The 25,119-nt window shown below is 45.9% G+C and overlaps 1 protein-coding gene across 7 annotated transcripts in view; it reads left to right on the top strand.

The window, feature by feature from the left end:
- LOC125638864 (protein numb homolog) overlaps window positions 1-25,119 on the top strand; it is a 273,102-nt gene that overhangs the window by 49,391 nt on the left and 198,592 nt on the right. For 6 of the 7 annotated variants that reach the window (XR_012668961.1, XM_075129666.1, XM_075129664.1 and 3 more), the window contains exons 3-9: window positions 85-272; window positions 1,686-1,829; window positions 8,721-8,921; window positions 10,481-10,624; window positions 11,361-11,543; window positions 19,025-19,185; window positions 21,544-21,648. Coding sequence is in view for 6 of the 7 variants with exons in the window: in XM_075129666.1 (XP_074985767.1) it covers window positions 85-272; window positions 1,686-1,829; window positions 8,721-8,921; window positions 10,481-10,624; window positions 11,361-11,543; window positions 19,025-19,185; window positions 21,544-21,648 (1,126 nt within the window). In the remaining variant the exon portion in view is untranslated. The remainder of the gene's footprint in view (window positions 1-84; window positions 273-1,685; window positions 1,830-8,720; window positions 8,922-10,480; window positions 10,625-11,360; window positions 11,544-19,024; window positions 19,186-21,543; window positions 21,649-25,119) is intronic. The other variant, XM_048855097.2, reaches the window with a different exon arrangement.

Here is a 25,119-nt window from a genome sequence, read left to right as displayed (position 1 = left end):
TCTTGCCCATATGGTCCCCTTTTCCCACTAATTGCTCCCGCTATAAGCCTATGCTAGGCTAACAGCATGTTTCTTTTCTGTCAGGGTACCAGCTTACTGCCCGAGGGTGCTTTGGACAGATGACCCAGTTGGTACAAACAGTACAGCTCATATAATAGGAAAGAAGTGTCTTAGACCAACATCTCTTTTGAAAAACCAGGAACAGCTGAACTCCCATGTTGGGAAATACTTCTATACCACTAAGAACGCCTTTGAGCAGGAGCTCTACTTTGGTAATGTCCAATTTCTGTGCATGGTTTTATGTGGTGGATGGATGATCTGGCCAGGCCCGAGTACACAGGAAGCAGCCTGGAACCACAAGATTAGTGACTTTGAATCAAGTGTTATGAACTAAAAAATATGGGCAACTGTTGTAAAATCTATAGGAGTTTCTTGATTTAACTATATTAACACTTTTAATCCCAAAGGACTAGTGCCTCATAATGAAGTGCACTCTATGTGGGCCACAGCTAGAGCCCATCTGGAAAACTCGTTAGTGCAGAATGCTGCAGCCTGCTTGTTTGCTGCTGCACGCAGAGAGCTCTCTGCACCGTGAGGGATCCTTGACTCTGGAACTCACATGCTTCATTGGTCCTACAGATGACTTTTTTGGGATACATTGAAAGGTCTGTCTATTTTCCTGGGCTTATGGGGATGGGAGAAGAAAGTATTAAGAATCTGGATAATCTTATATTACTTGGTATTCTATCATTTGGCAATTGAGGCAGATTTGAATGGACAAGTTGTTTGTTTGGATGTTTATTTGTCCTTGTGTGAATTTTAAATAATTGAACAAGTGCCTAGAGCTTGAGGTAGGAAGTTATTAAAGGGGCACCATCAATTTAACCAGACTTCTGTCCAAAATCTCTCTATTATGGTTACAAGTAATACTGAAGACCACTATAACAAAAAGAGATTAAAGAAAATGTTTTCTCTCTTCAGTTTGTTCACTGTGTGTATTTGGCAGCATTTTGTGAATAGTCCGATCCACTGTTTCCTCAGGATGTTTAGTCAGTTTCCCCTGCAGCTTGTATGGGTCTTTCACACGGCTACAGAGGGGAGAAAAGCATTTTAAAGAAACAAGAAAAATGTGGTTGTAAAGCCAAAGAAATTGGCGAGGGCAGGGCATTGGGGCAGTCCCTGAAACTATTTTTGGTATTGCTAACATATGAGCCCTATGCTCTTATCTGTATAGACCCTGCAAAGTTGTGATCTGCCCCATCATCCACGGGATAAGAGAATTCAGTGGGAAAAGACCATCCATATTTAAAGGAGACAAAATAGTGGGTAGCTAGCCTACCGGTTGTGTGTTGCTGGAGAGAGATCTAGCTTCAGGAGTGACCCCTGGTCAACTGACCTCTGAACTGGCTTTGTTGCAAAGTTGATATGCTGGTCAAAGTTGTAAAATTCATTGCTGAAATGGACCCAACCGCTCCAAAGCCACAGCTACATTGTATTTGATTCCTACAACTCTTCCTAGGCTACATTGTGAGGGCCCTCTCAGCAGCAACAATAGCTGTTCCAGAGCATTCTCAGAAGTACTGGGAGAAATAATGGATTTATCCCTCTCTTGCTATGTGTTTCTAATCTACAAAGCCTTACAGTGAAGCTCTCCGATGTAGTTATTTGTGCCTGTGTACATTTAGGGACAGTCAAGATTGTCCATCAGGTAGATGAGAGGGGGAAGGATCACTTCATCCTGGAGAATCATGATGAGTACTACAAACACCTCCAGCAGCACTTCCCGAGACCTCCAGAGCATTGGAGTTTCAAGGCACAGAAAGGGGCAGGTAAGAGACCCGTGGCAGCCTGGGGGACACTGAATAGAGAACTGCTTCTTAACAAATAGACCGTGACTCTCAAAGGAGATTGTTTAGGGGCAATCACTCCCATTTCTTGTCTCTGGCTTTCCATTGAAGTAGATTTGCATGGTTACTTGTAACTGAGGGTATGTCTACACTACGGAATAAGGTTGAATTTATAGAAGTCGGTTTTTTAGAAATCGGTTTTATATATTCGAGTGTGTGTGTCCCCACAGAAAATGCTCTAAGTGCATTAAGTGCATTAACTCGGCGGAGTGCTTCCACAGTACCGAGGCTAGAGTCGACTTCCGGAGCATTGCACTGTGGATAGCTATCCCACAGTTCCCGCAGTCTCCGCTGCCCATTGGAATTCTGGGTTGAGATCCCAATGCCTGATGGGGCTAAAACATTGTCGCGGGTGGTTCTGGGTACATATCGTCAGGCCCCCCTTCCCTCCCTCCCTCCATGAAAGCAAGGGCAGACAATCGTTTCGCGCCTTTTTTCCTGAGTTACCTGTGCAGACGCCATACCACGGCAAGCATGGAGCCCGCTCAGGTAACCGTCACCCTATGTCTCCTGGGTGCTGGCAGACACGGTACAGCATTGCTACACAGTAGCAGCAACCCCTTGCCTTGTGGCAGCAGATGGTCCAGTACGACTGGTAGCCTTCATCGTCATGTCCGAGGTGCTCCTGGCCACGTCGGCTGGGAGCGCCTGGGCAGACATGGGCGCAGGGACTAAATTTGGAGTGACTTGACCAGGTCATTCTCTTTTGTCCTGCAGTCAGTCCTATTGAACCATCTTATGGTGAGCAGGCAGGCGATACGGATTGCTAGCAGTCGTACTGTACCATCTTCTGCCGGGCAGGCAAGAGATGAGGATGGCTAGCAGTCGTACTGTACCATCTTCTGCTGAGCAGCCATGAGATGTGGATGGCATGCAGTCCTTCTGCACCGTCTGCTGCCAGGCAAAGATGTAAAAGATAGATGGAGTGGATCAAAACAAGAAATAGACCAGATTTGTTCTGTATTCATTTGCTTCCCCTCCTCCCCTGTCTAGGGGACTCATTCCTCTAGGTCACATTGCAGTCACTCACAGAGAAGGTACAGCGAGGTAAATCTAGCCATGTATCAATCAGAGGCCAGGCTAACCTCCTTGTTCCAATAAGAACAATAAGTTAGGTGCACCATTTCTTATTGGAACCCTCCGTGAAGTCCTGCCTGAAATACTCCTTGATGTAAAGACACCCCCTTTGTTGATTTTAGCTCCCTGAAGCCAACCCTGTAAGCCGTGTCGTCAGTCGCCCCTCCCTCCTTCAGAGCAACGGCAGACAATCATTCCGCGCCTTTTTTCTGCGCGGACGCCATACCAAGGCAAGCAAGGAGGCCGCTCAGCTCACTTTGGCAATTAGGAGCACATTAAACACCACACGCATTATCCAGCAGTATATGCAGCACCAGAACCTGGCAAAGCGATACCGGGCAAGGAGGTGACGTCAGCGCGGTCACGTGAGTGATCAGGACATGGACACAGATTTCTCTGAAAGCATGGGCCCTGCCAATGCATGCATCATGGTGCTAATGGGGCAGGTTCATGCTGTGGAATGCCGATTCTGGGCTCAGGAAACAAGCACAGACTGGTGGGACCGCATAGTGTTGCAGGTCTGGGACGATTCCCAGTGGCTGCGAAACTTTCGCATGCATAAGGGCACTTTCATGGAACTTTGTGACTTGCTTTCCCCTGCCCTGAGGCGCATGAATACCAAGATGAGAGCAGCCCTCACAGTTGAGAAGCGAGTGGCGATAGCCCTGTGGAAGCTTGCAACGCCAGACAGCTACCGGTCAGTTGGGAATCAATTTGGAGTGGGCAAATCTACTGTAGGGGCTGCTGTGATGCAAGTAGCCCACGCAATGAAAGATCTGCTGATATCAAGGGTAGTGACCCTGGGAAATGTGCAGGTCCTAGTGGATGGCTTTGCTGAAATGGGATTCCCTAACTGTGGTGGGGCCATAGACGGAACCCATATCCCTATCTTGGCACCGGAGCACCAAGCCGGCGAGTACATAAACCGCAAGGGGTACTTTTCGATAGTGCTGCAAGCTCTGGTGGATCACAAGGGACGTTTCACCAACATCAACGTGGGATGGCCGGGAAAGGTACATGACGCTCGCATCTTCAGGAACTCTGGTCTGTTTCAAAAGCTGCAGGAAGGGACTTTATTCCCAGACCAGAAAATAACTGTTGGGGATGTTGAAATGCCTATAGTTATCCTTGGGGACCCAGCCTACCCCTTAATGCCATGGCTCATGAAGCCGTACACAGGCAGCCTGGACAGTAGTCAGGAGCTGTTCAACTACAGGCTGAGCAAGTGCAGAATGTTGGTAGAATGTGCATTTGGACGTTTAAAGGTGCGCTGGCGCAGTTTACTGACTCTCTTAGACCTCAGCGAAACCAATATTCCCATTGTTATTACTGCTTGCTGTGTGCTCCACAATATCTGTGAGAGTAAGGGGGAGACGTTTATGGCGGGGTGGGAGGTTGAGGCAAATCGCCTGGCTGCTGGTTACGCGCAGCCAGACACCAGGGCGGTTAGAAGAGCACAGGAGGGCGTGGTACGCATCAGAGAAGCTTTGAAAACCAGTTTCATGACTGGCCAGGCTACGGTGTGAAAGTTCTGTTTGTTTCTCCTTGATGAAACCCCCCGCCCCTTGGTTCACTCTACTTCCCTGTAAGCTAACCACCCGCCCCTCCTCCCTTCAATCACCGCTTGCAGAGGCAATAAAGTCATTGTTGCTTCACATTCATGCATTCTTTATTCATTCATCACACAAATAGGGGTATGACTACCAAGGTAGCCCAGAAGGGGTGGTGGAGGAGGGAAGGAAAATGCCACACAGCACTTTAAAAGTTTACAACTTTAAAATTTATTGAATGACAGCCTTCTTTTTTTTGGGCAATCCTCTGTGGTGGAGTAGCTGGTTGGCCGGAGGCCCCCCCACCGCGTTCTTGGGCGTCTGGGTGTGGAGGCTATGGAACCTGGGGAGGAGGGCGGTTGGTTACACAGGGGCTGTAGTGGCAATCTGTGCTCCAGCTGCCTTTGCTGCAGCTCAACCATACACTGGAGCATACTGGTTTGGTCCTCCAGCAGCCTCAGCATTGAATCCTGCCTCCTCTCATCACGCTGCCGCCACATTTGAGCTTCAGCCCTGTCTTCAGCCCGCCACTTACTCTCTTCAGCCCGCCACTTACTCTCTTCAGCCCGCCACCTCTCCTCCCGGTCATTTAGTGCTTTCCTGCACTCTGACATTATTTGCCTCCACGCATTCGTCTGTGCTCTGTGAGTGTGGGAGGACAGCATGAGCTCGGAGAACATTTCATCGCGAGTGCGTTTTTTTTTCTTTCTAAGCTTCACTAGCCTCTGGGAAGGAGAAGATCCTGTGATCATTGAAACACATGCAGCTGGTGGAGAAAAAAAAAGGGACAGCGGTATTTTAAAAGACACATTTTATAAAATAGTGGCTACACTCTTTCAGAGTAAACCTTGCTGTTAACATTACATACATAGCACATGTGCTTTCGTTACAAGGTCGCATTTTGCCTCCCCCCACCGCGTGGCTACCCCCTCAACCTTCCCCCCTCCCTGTGGCTAACAGCGGGGAACATTTCTGTTTAGCAACAGGCAAACAGCCCAGCAGGAACGGGCTCCTCTGAGTGTCCCCTGAAGAAAAGCACTCTATTTCAACCAGGTGACCATGAATTATATCTCACTCTCCTGAGGATAACACAGAGAGATAAAGAACGGATGTTGTTTGAACGCCAGCAAACATACACTGCAATGCTTTGTTGTACAATGATTCCCGAGTACGTGTTACTGGCCTGGAGTGGTAAAGTGTCCTACCATGAAGGACGCAATAAGGCTGCCCTCCCCAGAAACCTTTTGCAAAGGCTTTGGGAGTACATCCAGGAGAACCGCGAATGCCAGGGCAAAGTAATCCTTTCACATGCTTGCTTTTAAACCATGTATAGTATTTTAAAAGGTACACTCACCAGAGGTCCCTTCTCTGCCTGCTGGGTCCAGGAGGCAGCCTTGGGTGGGTTCGGGGGGTACTGGCTCCAGGTCCAGGGTGAGAAACAGTTCCTGGCTGTCGGGAAAACCGGTTTCTCCGCTTGCTTGCTGTGAGCTATCTACAACCTCATCATCATCATCATCTTCTTCGTCCCCAAAACCTGCTTCCGTATTGCCTCCATCTCCATTGAAGGAGTCAAACAACACGGCTGGGGTAGTGGTGGCTGAACCCCCTAAAATGGCATGCAGCTCATCATAGAAGCGGCATGTTTGGGGCTCTGACCCGGAGCGGCCGTTCACCTCTCTGGTTTTCTGGTAGGCTTGCCTCAGCTCCTTCAGTTTCACGCGGCACTGCTTCGGGTCCCTGTTATGGCCTCTGTCCTTCATGCCCTGGGAGATTTTGACAAAGGTTTTGGCATTTCAAAAACTGGAACGGAGTTCTGATAGCATGGATTCCTCTCCCCATACAGCGATCAGATCCCATACCTCCTGTTCGGTCCATGCTGGAGCTCTTTTGCAATTCTGGGACTCCATCATGATCACCTCTGCTGATGAGCTCTGCATGGTCACCTGCAGCTTGCCATGCTGGCCAAACAGGAAATGAGATTCAAAAGTTCGCGGTTCTTTTCCTGTCTACCTGGCCAGTGCATCTGAGTTGAGAGTGCTGTCCAAAGCAGTCACAATGGAGCACTCTGGGATAGCTCCCGGAGGCCAATACCGTCGAATTGTGTCCACAGTACCCCAAATTCGAGCCGGCAAGGCCGATTTAAGCGCTAATCCACTTGTCAGGGGTGGAGTAAGGAAATCGATTTTAAGAGCCCTCTAAGTCGAAATAAAGGGCTTCATCGTGTGGACGGGTGCAGGTTTACATCAATTTAATGCTGCTAAATTTGACCTAAAGTCCTAGTGTAGACCAGGGCTGAGTCCTCCTAAGCAGTACCACAGAAAGCAATGTGGTGACTTTTGTGGTATAGCCTTTGAAGTGCCAGACGAGCTAGTGCCAAGGATTCTAGGGTACATTTGAGAAGTATTAGTTGAGAGGAGCTGAATGTGGGATCAAGGTATGAAAGAGGATGAGTACTCCTGCTGTAGGTTAGACTTCTCAACTCCATTTGATTTTTGAGGAACCTCCACAGGTCAAATATAGATTCCTGCCGTGAAGGTCTTTTGAGCAGAGAATTTGGCTTTCTGTAGCCAGAGTCTGTTGAAGTGGAGGGTTCCTTTCAGCAAGAGTTTTTTACTCATCCACTGTTTCACAGCAAGACCCCCGTCCCTGTATCAAGTCCTGTAATAATATGTTATTATGTAATTGAAAATTGTATGCATACCCACAAAGGGGCAGAATTAAGGTTACATAGATACTTCCTAACTTTTGAGTGCTTAAATTTGCAGCCTTAATAATGTTCTTTTAATGTAATAATAAAAAGGATGGAGGAGGAACCCACAATAAATTATATTATGTGCAACTGTAATGATCCCCGCAAGAGTCATCAGCAGACTTTGGACCCTAGGACCTTTAGATCTCTACAATTGGAGCTAAAGGAATAACTCCTTAGCTGGAAACAGCAGTAGACTTTTATCCTCCATGAAATAGCCACTTGAGGAGGATATTTAAGCACACTGAAAGAATGGTTTATATATGCAGAAATAGCTCCCTGTTACAGCCAGCACACCCAAGTACGCAGATTTGGCAGATTCTTTCAGAGAGGCAGTGTTACTAAGTAGATGTGACTTGGATCTGCATATTAGAAACCTGGGTTCCATTCCTTCCCTGCTGTGTGACCTTTTGCAATTTTTTACATTCCCTCTGTAAAATGAAAAGGTACTGATACAGACTTCTCTTTTACAGTAGAGGTATGAGGCCATACTCAATAAAAACTGAAGTTTGAAAAATTATTAACATCAGTCAGTAGAAGAGGTGGATCTAGAACTTATGGTCTTCTGGACAGTTCAGTGTATCGTCTCCTATGTCAAAGAATATTTCAAGGGGGACAAATAGTAAGGGGAGAAGGAGGAGGGTCCGTTTTTTTTTTCTGTCGTATTTGGAGGGAGATAGTGTTTTGAGACCCCTCCAGAATGATGCAGGAGGCTCATTGGAGCCTGGAAGCACAGTAGCCTGGAAGCACAAGTAGTGCAATTGGAATGTTCATAAAATTAAGGACAAGTCTTGAACAAGGTCTACTAAACATATGCAACTGGCAATTTTCTGGGGCTTGAAACTTGGCCAAATATGGACAAGGTTTCATGGGGACAGAGGAAACACCTCTCTAATCACATGAGTATCCCTTGCACTGCTTCGACCTGTGCTGCACCTGTTCTATGAGTGTATGGAAGCTTCAGTCTTCCAAGCTATTGAACAAACCCTAAATTCATCTTTTTCTTTTCTTTGCTTAGAAAAATGCCTTAACTATGTTTTTGGAAAACACACTGTTTGAGATATAACTCTTAATTCTACTCAAAGGGGGCAACTTCCAAGTCTTCATCCACCCTTAAATTTCCTGTGTTAAAGTATCCAGTGTCCTGCCTTTATATCTCTCCATCCCCTTAGATTTTTGTCTCATCACCCTACAGATTTACTGAAGTGAACACAAGATCTCTCTCTTTCTCCCCCTCCCCCGTATTCTGAAGGGGATTTTTTTGTTTTTAAAATATTTAATGTCAGTGAGGATACTGAGAGAAGGCTAGGTACAAGAAGTGGATTGTACAACTTGTTTCAAAAGCACTGAGGTTTGTGGTCTTTCTTAGCTGATTGTTTTGGGCAAGGGATAAAGTGGGCTGGTGCTAATCTGTTTCTAATAATGTTGTCTGAGCAGCTCGGAGGCCTGTGAGGGGAGCCTTCCGTTGGATTGCTCTGCCTACCCTTGCTGATGACTTTGCACAAAGGGGCCAGGAGTCATCTCCTGCAAAGGCCAGGAGAGGGAGAAATGAGCACAAGGAACCTAAAGAAGTCCTGCCTCAGCATGTACATATCCTCAAAACTATGCTGGAGCAATGGAAGAATGCCTGGAAGCTGAGTGAGTAGATGTGCTTATTGAAATTCCAGTCTTTCTAGTCTATAGTGGTTGAAGGTAGCCATTAGTCTGCTTGGTGGGTCATGCAAGAAGAACTGGCAGTCTCTGATCACCTCTCTAAAACTCTTTCCTATTCATAGAAAGAAGAAAAGGAGTACTTGTGGCACCTTAGAGACTAACCAATTTATTTGAGCATGAGCTTTCGTGAGCTACAGCTCACTTCATCAGATGTATACCGTGGAAACTGCAGCAGACTTTATATACACACAGAGAATATGAAACAATACCTCCTCCCACCCCACTGTCCTGCTGGTAATAGCTTATCTAAAGTGATCAACAGGTGGGCCATTTCCAGCACAAATCCAGGTTTTCTCACCCTCCACCCCCCCACACAAATTCACTCTCCTGCTGGTGCTAGCCCATCCAAAGTGACAACTCTTTACATAATCAAGTCGGGCTATTTCCTGCATAGATCCAGGTTTTCTCACATCCCCCCCACCCCCATACACACACAAACTCACTCTCCTGCTGGTAATAGCTCATCTAAACTGACCACTCTCCAAGTTTAAATCCAAGTTAAACCAGAACATCTGGGGGAGGGGGGGTAGGAAAAAACAAGAGGAAACAGGCTACCTTGCATAATGACTTAGCCACTCCCAGTCTCTATTTAAGCCTAAATTAATAGTATCCAATTTGCAAATGAATTCCAATTCAGCAGTTTCTCGCTGGAGTTCATTTGCAAATTGGATACTATTAATTTAGGCTTAAATAGAGACTGGGAGTGGCTAAGTCATTATGCAAGGTAGCCCATTTCCCCTTGTTTTTTCCTACCCCCCCCCCAGATGTTCTGGTTAAACTTGGAGAGTGGTCAGTTTGGATGAGCTATTGCCAGCAGGAGAGTGAGTTTGTGTGTGTATGGGGGTGGGGGGGATGTGAGAAAACCTGGATCTATGCAGGAAATAGCCCGACTTGATTATGTAAAGAGTTGTCACTTTGGATGGGCTAGCACCAGCAGGAGAGTGAATTTGTGTGGGGGGGTGGAGGGTGAGAAAACCTGGATTTGTGCTGGAAATGGCCCACCTGTTGATCACTTTAGATAAGCTATTACCAGCAGGACAGTGGGGTGGGAGGAGGTATTGTTTCATATTCTCTGTGTGTATATAAAGTCTGCTGCAGTTTCCACGGTATACATCTGATGAAGTGAGCTGTAGCTCACGAAAGCTCATGCTCAAATAAATTGGTTAGTCTCTAAGGTGCCACAAGTACTCCTTTTCTTTTTGCGAATACAGACTAACACGGCTGTTCCTCTGAAACCTTTCCTATTCATAGGTTAACAATAAATAATATCTTTGATTCCAAGAGGTTATGTAGTCCAGTCCCCTCAGTGTAGGATTGTTCTCTCCTGTGTATTCTCCAATGCTCTGTCCAGTTTAAAATGAATCCAGAGGTGAGGCTTCCACCAATTCTGGGAGACTTTTTCACAGTTGATAGATCTGTTAAAGATTCCCGTTCTTTGTTATCAGAACACATTTTCTTCTGTCTCCTTCCTTTCTACTGCTCAGCTCCCCGGTGGCAGAATGCAACTATTGAAGGCTTAATGAGGGCCCTTACAGATATACATGATGTCATTCGGGTCACAGCTCTAATAACCTGTGCCACTGCAGTGTTGGAGCGACCCAGACTAGACAGTGACAGTAAGGAGTCAGGTGAGAGAAGCCTAATTTGACATTGTTGACTTACACTGTTAATGTGAGGAATCATATTGTTGTTATGAAATATAGTTTATGGATGAAAACAAGGGGACTGGCCTGACCTCTGAAGTTACTGAATATTATTGGAAGCAGTGTTATATGACATCACTGGCAGCCAATAAGAACGCTTCATTTGGGTCTAGTCTTTTTAAAGACATTTCATAAATGCCATGTTTTAAGTACCCTAAATTCAAATGATTTGATTAATCTTATTTTCAAATATATGTGAATTCTGAACACATCCCCTCAGCTCCAGATGTGATATCCTGCATATATTGAAATATGAGAGGCGCCACGGTCTCGTGGTTAATGCATATGGGTGGGAGTGAGGAGATGAGATTGCTTCCCCAGGTTTGCCACAGACTTCTTGATGTGTCTTTGGGCAAGTTACATGCCCTCTCTTTGCCTGTGTGTCTGTCTGTAAAATGGGGATGATCATGCTTTGCTACTGTTCCGTGGCTTGTGAAGCTTAATTCATTATTGGTGTGAAATGCTTTGAGATCCTTGGGGGGGGGGGGTGTATGAGAAGGGCAGAGTATTGTTGCTGCAGTATATTTGTAAATTGAACATTTAGTCAAACATTCCATATGGCAAATGCATAGAAAATATGTTGCTGTTTCTGTATGGGTAATAGAGGTAGAGAGAGAGAAGCTGCTGTCTTATTCAGAGCTCATTATTTCCTGAGTTTTAGGACTACATGGCATTGGAAAGGCCCCAGTTATTCAGGATGTGCCTGTGGAACTGCAGCCTTTGCTTAGAAAGACTCTGAGGGATGAGAATGCCCATGTGAGAATGGCGGCTGCCGTGTGCCACTACACCGTAGGGATGTGGAACGATGAGGCACAAATGATCATGAAGGAAGCTCTGGTACATGGTAAGGGCTTTACTGCTGCTTCCCTCTGTTGTTTACTTTTCTCCTACACCTTCATCAACTTCAAAATCCCTGCTTTGCAGCTACACACTTCAGCCTGAGACGGCTAGATGCAGCTCCCTCTAGAACCAGCCAGAGCCATTCAGTTTAGTAGCAGAGTGGGTCACTGGAAAGCGAGGGAAGGGGGCCTGTCCCAGTTTGGAGTGTGCTGCCTCTGAAAATTACATGCCCTGCCAGCCCCAAGGAGCCTGGTACTGGAGCTCATAACCTCTGTAAATAGTGTTATGTGCTAAACCACCAGTGCTTCCACGCACCCATTTCATATCATTCTGATTCAAGACCGAAGGGAGGTGATCTGGTTGATCCTTGAAAGACATTCAGTTCCTCCTGGGCTGGGGCTTCTCAGCTGTTCAGCTGTGCACAGCAATACTGCATTACATTTTAGGCAGGAAGTGAAGAATACTGTGTCCAGCTGACACCCTGCAGTGATACTTTGGAAAGAAGTTTGTGGCCCCAGCAACTAACTGCAGATATTTTCTGTGACTTTCCTATGAAGAGAAACAGGTGTCTGGTATTTATTAGTTTTGCTCTACGAAAAGAGGAACCTCCTTTTAAATTAGCTATCTCAGGAGCCTGGGTGCATCACACATGTCACATTTCAAAGGCAACATTGTGGTTAATGCTCTGTCATTTCTAAGAGGCTTAGTTGAAGCAGTGGCACTCGCTTGGTGCCATTTTCTGGACTGTTTTATTCATAATTCTGTTGACCCAAGCATGAGTCACAGTTTGGAGCCTTGAGGATGTTCCACTTGGGAGTAGAAATTGATGATGGATTCTGGTGGTGGGTTGTTTTGTTTTTTTTATGCAATCTTGTTATTTACTAGTAATGTACAAACCCCTGCTTCTCCAAACAGACGAGGAACCACAGGCGCTGGCTTCCTCCAGGCCCCAGGGGTGCACACAGGCAAAGAGAGGGCATGTAACTTGCCCGCTCTGCCTCAGGCCCTGCCCCCACCCCTATGTCACCTCTTCCTGGCCCCACCTTTTCCCACCCAGTTCTGCCCCCTCCCCCAAAGGTGCCCCCCCCCGAGGAACAGCTGATCCTGGTGAGTAGGAGGCGTTTGGAGGGAGGGGAAGGAGTTGATCGGTGGGGACTGGCGGACAGTAGGTGCTAGGGCGGGGGGAGCTGGTTGCCGGTGGGTGCTAAGCACCCACTAATTTTTTTCCATGGGTGCTCCAATCCTGGAGCACCCATGGAGTTGGTGACTATGCGAAGAACCAAAAACTAAAGGAGATGGTTTCTTTGCTCAGACTCAGGAGCCCCCTCTCTGGCTTCTTCCAGGGTCATACATTGTGCTTGTCCATGCAGTCTCTGTCTCTCCCAGTCTGTCTCGCTTCAGTTCATCTTGAGTCTCGCTCTGGTGTGCATGTGCGCATGCACACATACAATTTCACCAATCAAAGTCTAGTCCTGGCATTTTAAGATCCTTAGGTTACATGATTCAGCTTCTCCTTAGTGTTTCCGTGTGCCTGTGTTTTGGATGCTACTGCTGTTGTTTCAGTTACCAGGTTACAATGGCTTCTGTACATTTATTCTGAATGGAAGGCAGCAGCAGTGCCTGACCCATAAGAAGATTTAGCCCAATCCATAGCAACTCTTTGCATTTACCTAGTATCTTTAATCATAAGATCTCCCAGTGCTTTACAAACATTAATGAACTACGGTTTACAATACCCTCTGAGGTTGGTAAGTATCAGTCCCATTTTATTTAAGAGTAAACAGAGGCACATAACTTAATCATCGAGTACAAGGGCCCAGACCAAGTTACTGGCAGAGTCAGCAATACAAATGGGAAATCCTGGCTACCAGTTCCCTAGTGCAGTCATTAAACACTCCTTCCTGGTGCTGAGCAGAGGAATTAGGCATCTCCCTCACTAAACATTAATGCTGCTTACCACCTGACATTGATGGGAGACTTAGTGTATGGGCCTAACATGTAGACCTACTACTGGACTGATAATTTGCAACAGAATTTAGCAACAAGGATTCATTCAAAGTTTGTCCTGATTAACCTTGGGAATCATGACATCACTGCTAGAAGGCTAGACTTAGGCTATGTCTTCACTACAAAATTAGGTCAAATTTATAGAAGTCAGTTTTGTAGAAAGCGTTTTTATATAGTCGATTGTGTGTGTTCCCACACAAATGTTGTAAGTGCATTTAGTCGGCGGAGTGCGTCCACAGTACCAAGGCAACCGTCGACTTCCGGAGCATTGTAGCTATCCCACAGTTCCCGCAGTCTCTGCCGCTCATTTGAATTCTGGGTAGAAATCCCAATGCCTGATGGGGCAAAAACATTGTTGCGCGTCAGGCCCCCTCCTTCCCTGCCTCCCTCCCTCCGTGAAAGCAACAGCAAACAATCGTTTCGCTCCTTTTTTCCTGGGTTACCAGTGCAGACGCCATACCATGGCAAGCATGGAGCCTGCTCAGCTCATCATCACCGTATGTCTCCTGGGTGCTGGCAGACGCGGTGCTGCATTGCTACACAGCAGCAGCTCATTGCCTTTTGGCAGCAGACAGTGCAGTATGACTGGTAGCCATCATTGCCATACTCCAGGGTGCTCTTTTAGCCAACCTCAGTGAGGCCGGTCGGGGTGCCTGGGCAAACGTGGGAGTGACTCAACCAGGTCATTTCCCTTTTAAGTTTCGTCTCATGGTGATTCAGTCCTGCTGGCAGTCGTACTGCACTGTCTTCTAATGAGCAGCCAGGAGACGACGATGGCTAGCAGTCGTACTGCACCATCTGCTGCCGGCAAGATGTATAAAGATAGATGAAGTGGATCAAAACAAGAAATAGAACAGATTTGTTTTGTATTCATTTTCTCCTCCCTTCCTCCCTCCCTCCGTGAAATCAATGGCCTGCTAAACCCAGGGTTTTGAGTTCTATCCTTGAGGGAGCCATTCTGTTTCTCCTTGATGCAAAGCCACCCCCTTTGTTGATTTTAATTCCCTATTAGTCAACCCTGTAAGCCATGTTGTCAGTCGCCCCTCCCTCTATCAGAGCAACGGCAGACAATCGTTTCACGCCTTTTTTCAGTGCAGATGCCATAGCACTGGGAACATGGAGCCCGCTCAGATCACCGTGGCAATTATGAGCACTATAAATACCGCGCGCATTATCCAGCAGGATATGCAGAACCATAACCTGCAAGAAAAGTGAAACCAGGCGAGGAGGAGGCGACTGCAGCACGGTGACGAGAGTGATGAGGACATGGACACAGACTTCTCACAAAGTACAGGCCCCTGCAATATGCACATCATGGTGTCAATTGGGCAGGTTCATGGTGTAGAACGCTGATTCTGGGCCTGGGAAACAAGCACAGAGTGGTGGGACCGCAAAGTGTTGCAGGTCTGGGACGATTCCCAGTGGCTGCGAAACTTTTGCGTGCGTAAGGGCACTTTCATGGAACTTTGTGACTTGCTTTCCTCTGCCCTGAAGCACAAGAATACCAAGACAAGAGCAGCCCTCACAGTTGAGAAGTGAGTGGCGATAGCCCTGTGGAAGCTTGCAACGCCAGACAGCTACCGGTCAGTTGGGAATCAGTTTGGAGTGGGCAAATCTACTCTGGGGGCTGCTGTGATGCAAGTAGCCAACATTACCACTGAGCTGCTGATATCAAGGGTAGTGACTCTGGGAAATGTGCAGGTCACAGTGGATGGCTTTGCTGCAATGGGACTCCCTAACTGTGGTGGGGCCATAGACGGAACCCATATCCCTATCTTGGCACCGGAGCACCAAGGCAGCGAGTACATAAACCGCAAGGGGTACTTTTCAATGGTGCTGCAAGCACTGGTGGATCACAAGGGACATTTCACCAACATCAACGTGGGATGGCCGGGAAAGGTACATGACGCTCGCATCTTCAGGAACTCTGGTCTGTTTCAAAAGCTGCAGGAAGGGACTTACTTTCCAGACCAGAAAATAACCATTGGGGATGTTGAAATGCCTATAGTTATCCTTGGGGACCCAGCCTACCCCTTAATGCCATGGCTCATGAACCCTTCACAGCCAGCCTGGACAGTAGTCAGAAGCTGTTCAACTATAGGCTGAGTAAGTGCAGAATTGTGGTAGAATGTGCATTTGGGCATTTAAAAGTGCGCTGGCGCAGTTTACTGACTCAGTTAGACCTCAGCGAAACCAATATTCCCATTGTTATTACTGCTTGCTGTGTGCTCCACAATATCTTTGAGAGTAAGGGGGAGACATTTATGACGGGGTGGGAGGTTGAGGCAAATCGCCTGGCCGCTGATTACACGCAGCCAGACACCAAGGCAGTTAGAAGAGTACAGGAGGGCGTGGTGCGCATCAGAGAAGCTTTGAAAACCAGTTTCAGGAATGGCCAGGCTACGGTGTGAAAGTTCTGTTTGTTTCTCCTTGATGGAAATTCCCCCCCCACCTGGGTTCACTCTACTTTCCTGTAAGCTAAGCACCCTCCTCTCCTCTCTTCCATCACCGCTTGCAGAGGCAATAAAGTCATTGTTGCTTCACATTCAAGCATTCTTTATTTATTCATCACACAAATAGGGGGATAACTGCCAAGGTAGCCCAGGAGGGGTGGTGGAGGAGGGAAGGACAAGGCCACACAGCACTTTAAAACTTATTGAATGCCAGCCTTCTGTTGCTTGGGCAATCCTCTGGAGTGGAGTGGCTGGGTGGCCGGAGGCCCCTCCACCGCGTTCCTGGGCGTCTGGGTGAGGAGGCTATGGAACTTGGGGAGGAGGGCGGTTGGTTACACAGGGGTGGTAGCAGTGGTCTGTGCTCCTGTTGCCTTTTCTGCATCTCAACCATACGCTGGAGCATATGAGTTTAATCCTCCAGCAGCCTGAGCATTGACTCCTGCCTTCTTTCAGCAAGCTGACGCCGCCTACCATCTTCAGCCCGCTACCTCTCCTCGCGGTCATATTGTGTTTTCCTGCACTCTGAGATTGTCTGCCTCCACGTATTTTGCTGTGCTCTGTCAGTGTGGGAGGACAGCATGAGGTCAGAGAACATTTCATCACGAGTGCTGTTTTTTTCACCTTCTAATCTTCACTAGCCTCTGGGAAGGAGAAACATATGCAGCTGGTGGAGGGGGGAAAAAAAGGGAGAGTGGTAGTTAAAAAGACACATTTTATAGAACAATGGGTACACTCTTTTACGGTAAACCTTGCTGTTAACATTACATAGCACATGTGCTTTCATTACAAGGTTGCATTTTGCCTCTTATTGAGGATATGCCAGTTTGGTGTGAGAGATCACTCATGCAGGGCCGGGCAACAGAATTCGGCTTGCAGGCAGCCATAGTAAGCCACAGTCTTTTGGCTTCTTTAACCGTCATAACATGTGGGAATGGCATCAAACAGCAGCGCCCTCATTTCCCATACGAAATAGCCGTTGGGTTGGCCATTTAAAAATAGTTTGGCAATTTAAAAGGAGGGGCTGCAGTTTCTGGGTTCACATGCAGCAGAAACCCAACTACCCCTCCCCCCCCACAATTCTCTGGGATGATGGCTTCACCCCTCCCCCCACTGCATGGCTAACAGTGGGGAAGATTTCTGTTCAGCCACAGGAAAACAGCCCAGCAGGAATGGGCACCTCTGAATGACCGCTTATTATAACCACCCTATTTCAACCAGGTGACCATGAATGATATCACTCTCCTGAGGGTTACACAGAGAGAGAAAGAACGGATGTTGTTTGAATGCCAGCAAACACTGGGATCATACGCTGCAATGCTTTGTTCTGCAATGATTCCCGACTACGTACTACTGGCCTGGCGTGGTAAAGTGTCCTACTATGGAGGATGGAATAAGGCTGCCCTCCCCAGAAACCTTTTGCAAAGGCTTTGGGAGTACATTCAGGAGAGCTTTATGGAGCTCCATATTTCTGCTCCATCCCCAGACATGTTAACAGACTTTTCCAGTAGCTGTACTGGCCGTGAATGCCAGGGCAAATTAATCATTAAACACGCTTGCTTTTAAACCGTGTATAATATTTACAAAGGTACACTCACCAGAGGTCCCTTCTCCACCTTGGGTGGGTTTGAGGGGCTACTGGGTCTAGGTCCAGGGTGATAAACAGATCCTGGCTGCTGGAGAAACCGGTTTCTTTGCTTCCTTGCTGTGAGCTATCTACAACCTCCTCCTCCTCATCATCATCTTCCTCGCCCCCAAAACCCTCTTCCGTGTTGCCTCCCACTCCTTGGATGGAGTCAAAGCACAGGGTTGGCGTAGTGGCGGCTACACCCCCTAGAATGGCATGCGGCTCATCATAGAAGCGGCATGTCTAGGGCTCTGAAGCGGAGCAGCTTTTGCCTCTCTGGTTTTTTGGTAGGCTTGCCTGAGCTCCTTAATTTTCATGCGGCACTGCTGCAGGTCCCTGTTATAGCGTCTGTCCTTCATGCCATTGGAGATTTTTTTCAAATATTTTGGCATTTCGTCTTTTCGAACGGAGTTCTGCCAGCACAGATTCATCTCCCCATACAGCGATCAGATCCCGTATCTCCTGTTTGGTCTATGCTGGAGCTCTTCGGCGATTCTGGGGCAGCATGGTCTCCTGTGATGATGAGCTCTGCATGGTGACCTGTGCAGGTGAGCTCGCCACGCTGGCCAAACAGGAAATGAGATTCAAAAGTTTGTGGGCCTTTTCCTGTATACCTGGCCAGTGCATCTGAGTTGAGAGCGCTGTCCAGAGCGGTCACAACTGAGCACTCTGGGATAGCTCCCGGAGGCCAATACCATCGAATTGCATCCACAGTACCCAAATTCGACCTGGCAAGGCTGATTTCAGTGCTAATCCCCTCGTCGGGGGTGGAGTAAAGAAATCGATTTTTAAGAGCCCTTTAAGTAAAAAAAAAAAAAAAAGGGCTTCGTCGTGTGGACGGGTGCAGGGTTAAATCAAGATAATGCTGCTAAATTTGACCTAAACTCGTAGTGTAGACCAGGTACTAAACTCGTAGTGTAGACCAGGCCTTACGCTGAGTGCCCTAATTCCCTCCTTCCCTCCCTCCTACTGTAAGCTTTCACATCAGAAACAGGGTCACAAAGGATCCCATATAATTCACCCACACTACAACTTTTTGTAACCCCAGTGACACTTCCTGCCACCCAATAAGAGGCCTCACTTTACTGTACCTCATGGGGCATATCTCCCTTGGGAGCACATCAGAGTTGCTTAGTCAGCCTCATGGGGTCATTGTTGAGTGGCATAAGCTATTTCTGTCCTCATCACTACTTGCTTGCCAGCTCCGCAGAACCTGGGCTGTGAGAGCCTGGGGCTTTGCCCAAACTTGGTGTACAAGGCAGTTTGGAACATTGAGGGGGAGGCGGGGGGTTGAACTCTCAGTGCTTTGAGATGTACTAAAGAAAGCACCACGGGAAGAGCATTGACTTCATATATCCTGCTGTACAATAACTTCCTCTCTCTCTTTCCCCTTGTTGGTAGGTAATTCTGCAGACAGCTGGGCAGCAGCACAGTGCCTGGCATTGGAGGGCATTGCCACTTTCCCTGTAGTAAAGAAGATCCTTTCCCAGATGTTTGATAAGAATGACAGCACCACAGAGGAGCAGGCATGTCTTCTATTAACTCAGCTCAGTGAATGCTCGGTAGGTACCATTGCTGGGGAGGAGAGAAGCACCACAGAAAGACAGGAAGGATCTGTGTGGCTGGGATCAGCCCTGCCTTCTGGCTCTATCTCCCTGGGTGAAATTCACCCCATACAGAGGTCCGGCACAAGACCTGTGCACCACTTAACCCCTTGTCCTGAACCTCTGCACAGGGTTGACTTTCACACTCAACAAGAAATGACTGGGCAGAGTCTGTTCTGCTATGGTTTATTTCTTTCTTTATTCAAAGCTCTATCTCAGGTCTTCTCAGGGTATGTCTACACTGCATGCTCCTTTCAGCGGTGTGTAGAATACAAGCGCTGCATGCCCTCCCCAAGCGTGGGTATAAATAAGGGTGGATAAAAGTCAATTATTTTTTTTTAATAATCGGATTTTTTTTTAATTTAAATCAGATTTTTTTGATAAAATACTTTTTGAGGAAAAAACTAAGATACACTTTAGCTCAAAGATATCTCATCATGGAATAGGGATTATAAATTCTAATTCTATAATATGAGACAATATATTCATGTAATGTTTAAGAAAAGTTTTGTAAATTAGTTCCAATAGTTCATGGATTAGGGACCCAATCTTATGGGGTTCCACAGGCTTCTGTATAGGTTATTATTATTTAGGTTAATCTTTCTATCTACCCAATGGGACTCATTGCTCAGTCTAGAAGATACCATCAGAGATGCTTAATTTTGCCATTCTCAAACTGTGGATTTGTGTCTCCAGAGGTAACATGCTTGTTAACAGCAAAAATGTTTTAAAATAAATAAATACTATATAGAGGTGAGAAATAAGACCTCAACTCTATTGTCCCTCTGCAAATTTGTGTACACAGAGTCAATCCCTTACCTCTCTCTAAAAGTGCAAAGTTTCAAAAAGTTCAATGAATAGAAGATTGTTGGGGCGGAATAGATCTGGACAAGGAGAAGAAGTCTGGAGATAAATGTGAGAAGCGAGGGACATATGCTTGTTTTGTTAAAATATTGTATGTTTGCTGTTGAAGAAAAAATCCAGAATACTTAACGTTGTTGTTTTAGTTAAATAAAACAATTTAAATGTCTATCTGGTGATGTTCTCCTCCTAATACAGCATGGCAAGAAAATCCTCCAAATATTAATGATTAACCTGTTGAATTGGAGATAGTTCACCTCCCAATGACTTCATAAATATCTGCTTCAATTACCTTTGGTAAATGAAATAACCAAACAATCATTTATTTTCTGATATAGCTGTAGAACTAATCTGAAAAGTTTTCAAAATAAATCACTGTTTAAAAATGTATAGTGTGTACCTTCTAAAAACGAAGCCTACATCTATCTCTGAGTTGTGAAGAATATGTATTACGGTTATAACAACCAACAAGAATGCAGTTTTGTGTAGAAATCCATGATTAAATCGAATCTTCCTGACTAGTGATTTAAATCAAATCCACCCCAGTATAAATAGCAGTGTAGATGCTGAGGCACTGTTTAGGCGAGTAAAGACACACCTGAACCCTATAAGTAAGTTCCCGGGTATGTATCCTACAGGGCTCTCTACTTGCCCAAGGAGTGCCTCCCCTGTCTACATTGCTATTTTTAGCAATGTAGTGTCCTGCTATCTCCCACTTCTTGAGTCTTTCTCCACCCAGGAAGATGTCAGAGCCTTTCCCTGCCATAGTGAAAGACTTTGGCAGCAGGGAAAGGCTCTGGCTGAGGGCAGGCAGAGGTGTGCAGTGTAGAACATAGCCTCAGTCATTTGAGAGCAGGAGCAACTTGTCTCTTGGTTCTGCGTTTAATGTAATTTATTATTGGATAGGAAAATATAGTAAAAAATAAAATAAAAGTAAATTAAATTGAAAAACCAATTTTGTTCTTTATCCATCTGTCACTCCCCGCAGCAAAAGTTTCTGCTGCTTTCATTTCCCAGGCCTTAAAAGGTACAAAGGTTCATCATTTCCTTTCCCCAACTGTCTGTGAGCCATGGCCATGATGCTTCCTTTACAATAAAAGAGATTCTAGCAGAGTTCTAACCCTCTATCATCACCCTCACTTTGGTCTTTCTAAAGAAGCCAAAATCCTCTTCTCATCTGTCATGATGGCTTTATTGGGGTTTTTTATTAGGTGATTTTTCCATACAGTGTATGATAAAAACCTTCCCTCTCTAGCCAACCAAGGGTCAGTCAAAAGTCTTAGGCAAAGTAGCATAAGGCAACATTTCTATAAAATACTGTGGGCAACCCTTGACCCTTCTGGGTGAGCCTGAGCCCTCGCCACTAGCTCTTCCTTTGTGATCTGGATGATATGCCAGTTCATACTGTGTTTGTTTTACCCTGCACTGTTTGTAAACAACTTACCCCTCTTCCAGAGCTTGGTTTACTCCCTACTGGCAGCCAAACTGAACAGCTGCCAGTGGAAAGATCGGATTTTGGCTTGCAGGGCGCTCTCTCGTATCCGTGGGTATGTAAGCCAGGTAAGTCTTGCCTCAAGCTCCCTAGACATAAGTGACTTTCAAAGTCTGTTAGCATATTTCAGCTGTTCAAAGTAGTTCCTCTCCTTTCCATCAACAAAATGTGCCTCCTAGTAGCAACCTGGCTAAGCCTTTCCCAAATTGCCCTTCAGAAGCTGGAGAGGCTGCCTCCTATATCTGTGTAACAGTGTCAATTTCTGAAGCAAATGCCTGTCTCCAAAGAGGCCTCAGACACTGGGGTGTTGCAGATCTTGTGCTGTGGTGATCAAGAACTCAGTGCAGTAAGATGAGGGCTCAGCTTTTCCCTTAGAACTAAGCTGAGAGAACAGACTTGTTATGTATTTCAACCAATCAGATCAGCTTCTCTCTCTGCTGATCTATAACTTAAATTATATGCAAAAACTAGTATTAGGGACAAGAAATCAAGGACTCACAAGACAAAAAATTCCAAACTCTAAGAGTTAACATTAGTGCTTAAATCTGCCTCCTCGTGCACGTGGACTATCTCCAGATTTGGGCCATTCCTGTTTCTGGGGCCTCTCACACACAGGTGGCTGCTGTGAGATGTGGAGCTGGGGAGAAGGTTCCTCTTCCCCAGTCTGCAGAACAACTCTACAGACATTCTGTGCAGTAGATTCTGACCCTCTTATGCAGCTCTGCCAGGGTGGAATGGAAGGATCTTGTAGTAGTGGGTCTTCCAACTCTACTACTTCACTGGGCTTCTCATGCCCCATCCCCTCCTACACATAACTACACATTATGCTGGAATGCAGGGAGCTCCTGCGGGGCAGTTGTGCCTCCAACACCTCTCCCCCCCACCCCACCCCCCAGTGCATCCAGCCCTCTCTTGCACAGCCGTGCTTCGCTACAGCCTGGGAGCCCTCCACACTCATGGAAGAAGGGCTGGATTTGCCTCTAATCAGGAGGGTCCAGTGGACGACCTATCCTGATTAAGCGCCTTCCTGATTATCCAAATACGCATTGATACCTTCTTTTGCAACCCCTGCCAACACCACACACACAAAGGACAGTATCTATGACGCTCCAGTTAGTCCTCCGTAACCTGGAAGAGGGGATCTCCATATTGGCCTAGAAGGCTTGAGAAAGGCATGTTAATGGAAATAGCTGAACCCAACCAACTTAATATTTTTTCCTGATCAATAGTTTCCCCGGGGCCGTCTTCCTCATTGTGTTTCACTAAAAACACACCATTGTTGGGTACAGTTGATTCCATAGAAGACTTAGAATGCGGGATATACAAATATGAACATCAAATAAAATTAGATAATTCCTTTGTCCAAAGATCTTTGGAAGAAAAAGGAAAGTTTAATTCTTCCTGGTGGTTTGAAGGGGCTGATCCTGGAAGAGGCTGAGCGCCCTCCACTCCTACTGAAGTCAGTCAAGTGGAGGGTGCTCAGCTGCTCTCAAGAGGTGCACAATATCTTGCATGATTGGGTCCTAATGGAACTGGCTTGCTATGACCAGAGTGTATTTTAGATATAGAAAAAATGGATCCTTTTTTTGACCTTCCACAAACGTGAAGTTGTCCTGTAATGACACCTTCTGGGCAAGTTAAAGATACACACTTGTGACTCTCCTGTACTGACTACTCACAGATTTTTATGGCCTTGATCCTGCTCCCTTTTAAAGTCAGTGGCAAGACTCCCACTGACTTCAGTAGGGGCAGGATTGGGCCTTCTTACTGCCCATGCTTCTAGTAGTTTCTTCTCAGCGGCAGCTAACACAGTTCAGTCAGGATGCTGCTCTTCATGACAGCTGCTGCTAAAGGAAGCAGCTTTCTCTTTATGTTCTATAAATGGAAGAGTTTACATAGCAGAGTAGAAAATATCAACTAAATTGTGTTTTAATCTAAGCAAAATGATGGTGATGTTATCTCTTGTTAAAGGATCACCTCACCTAGTGTATTCAGGCAACAAGCCAACATGTCTGATGCCAAACCAACAACACCCAATTTGCTACTGTTATCAAATATGGAGGGAAAACACCTACTTCGTTGCCAAGATATGGATGCTGTTTTCCGCTCAGAAACTGTTGTTGGCATTTTAAAACAAAAACAAAAAAATCTGCAACAGAAGCACCCAAAAAAACAACCCAACAATTTTTTCCTTGTTTGTTATGAAATAGGCATCATTTCTTGTTATGACTTTCATCAACACAACTTCACAAAAAGTGTTGATGTTTTTTCCTCCAACTTCGGGACTAATTGCATAAGAAAGGCTTTTCAGTTCTGCACTGAATGATTGCATTAGCATGAAGGAATAGAGATCTGTGTCTGTACAGCACCTAGCACAATGGGGTCCTAGTCCATGACTAAGCCTCCTAGGCACTAGGGTAATACAAATAAATAATTATTCCATCCTGAGCCGGTACAGCTATGTGTACATCCAACCCTTTTTATTTTTTATGCAATCCATTGACTAGAAGAACTCAGATTTAATTTTATAAAAGTGTGTTCATTATAACAGGAATGGTGATTAATTCTTCAGTGTTTGGTACACAGTGACTTGTGTTGCTAAAGCAAGTTATAATGGCTTTTTCAATAATAATAGTCTGTTTACTTATAGATTTAAACAACGTTCTGCTGGAAAATTTCTGACCAGCTATAGCGAATGTTAAAGGTGTGCACAGTCTATTTTCAGGAGCTTAGTCAAAGTGCTGTTACGTCTTTTACTCAATGCCTAGGGACTTATGTGGTAGGCACAAGTTTCAAAATTGATAAATAAAATGTGGCCAGGGACCCATTCTGCCTGTATAATTGAGAACAAGGCAATCAACTGCAGAGGGTTTGTTTTTGTTTTTTGAGGCAGGGCGGGGAATGGAATTTAACCAGAAGTTTCTAGTCATCAACCAAGTGCTAGCAAATATACGAATGGCCATACTACATCAGACCAAAGGTCCATGTAGAGCAGTATTGTGTTTTCCGACAGTGGCCAATGCCAGATGATTCAGAGGGGATGAACAGAACAGATAATTATCAAGTGATCCCCCTGTCACCCTTCCCAGCTTCTGGAAAACAGGGACTAGGGACACTTCAGAGCATGGTTTTGCATCCCTGTCTATCCTAGCTAATTGCTGTTGATGGGCTCTATCCTCCATAAACTTATCCTGTTCTTTTTTTAATCCAGTTAGTCTTGGCCTTCACAACATCCTCTGGCAAAGAGTTCCACAGGTTGACTGTGCATTGTGTAAAGAAATACTTCCTTTTTGTTTGTTTTAAACCTGCTGCCTATTCATTTCCTTTGGTGACCCCTAATTCTTGTGTTATGAGAAGGAGTAAATAACACTTATTTACTTTCTCCACACCAGTCAGTATTTTATAGACCTCTGTCATATCCCTCCTTAGTCGTCTCTTTTCCAAGCTGAAAAGTCTCAGTCTTATTAATCTCTTCTCATATGGAAGCTGTTCTATACCCCTAATAATTTTTGTTGCCCTTTTCTGTACCTTTTCCAATT

The sequence above is a fragment of the Caretta caretta genome, chromosome 6 (genome assembly GCF_965140235.1).
Source record: "Caretta caretta isolate rCarCar2 chromosome 6, rCarCar1.hap1, whole genome shotgun sequence".
Taxonomy (NCBI): domain Eukaryota; kingdom Metazoa; phylum Chordata; order Testudines; family Cheloniidae; genus Caretta; species Caretta caretta.
This window is presented reverse-complemented; position numbering and strand designations above follow the sequence as displayed.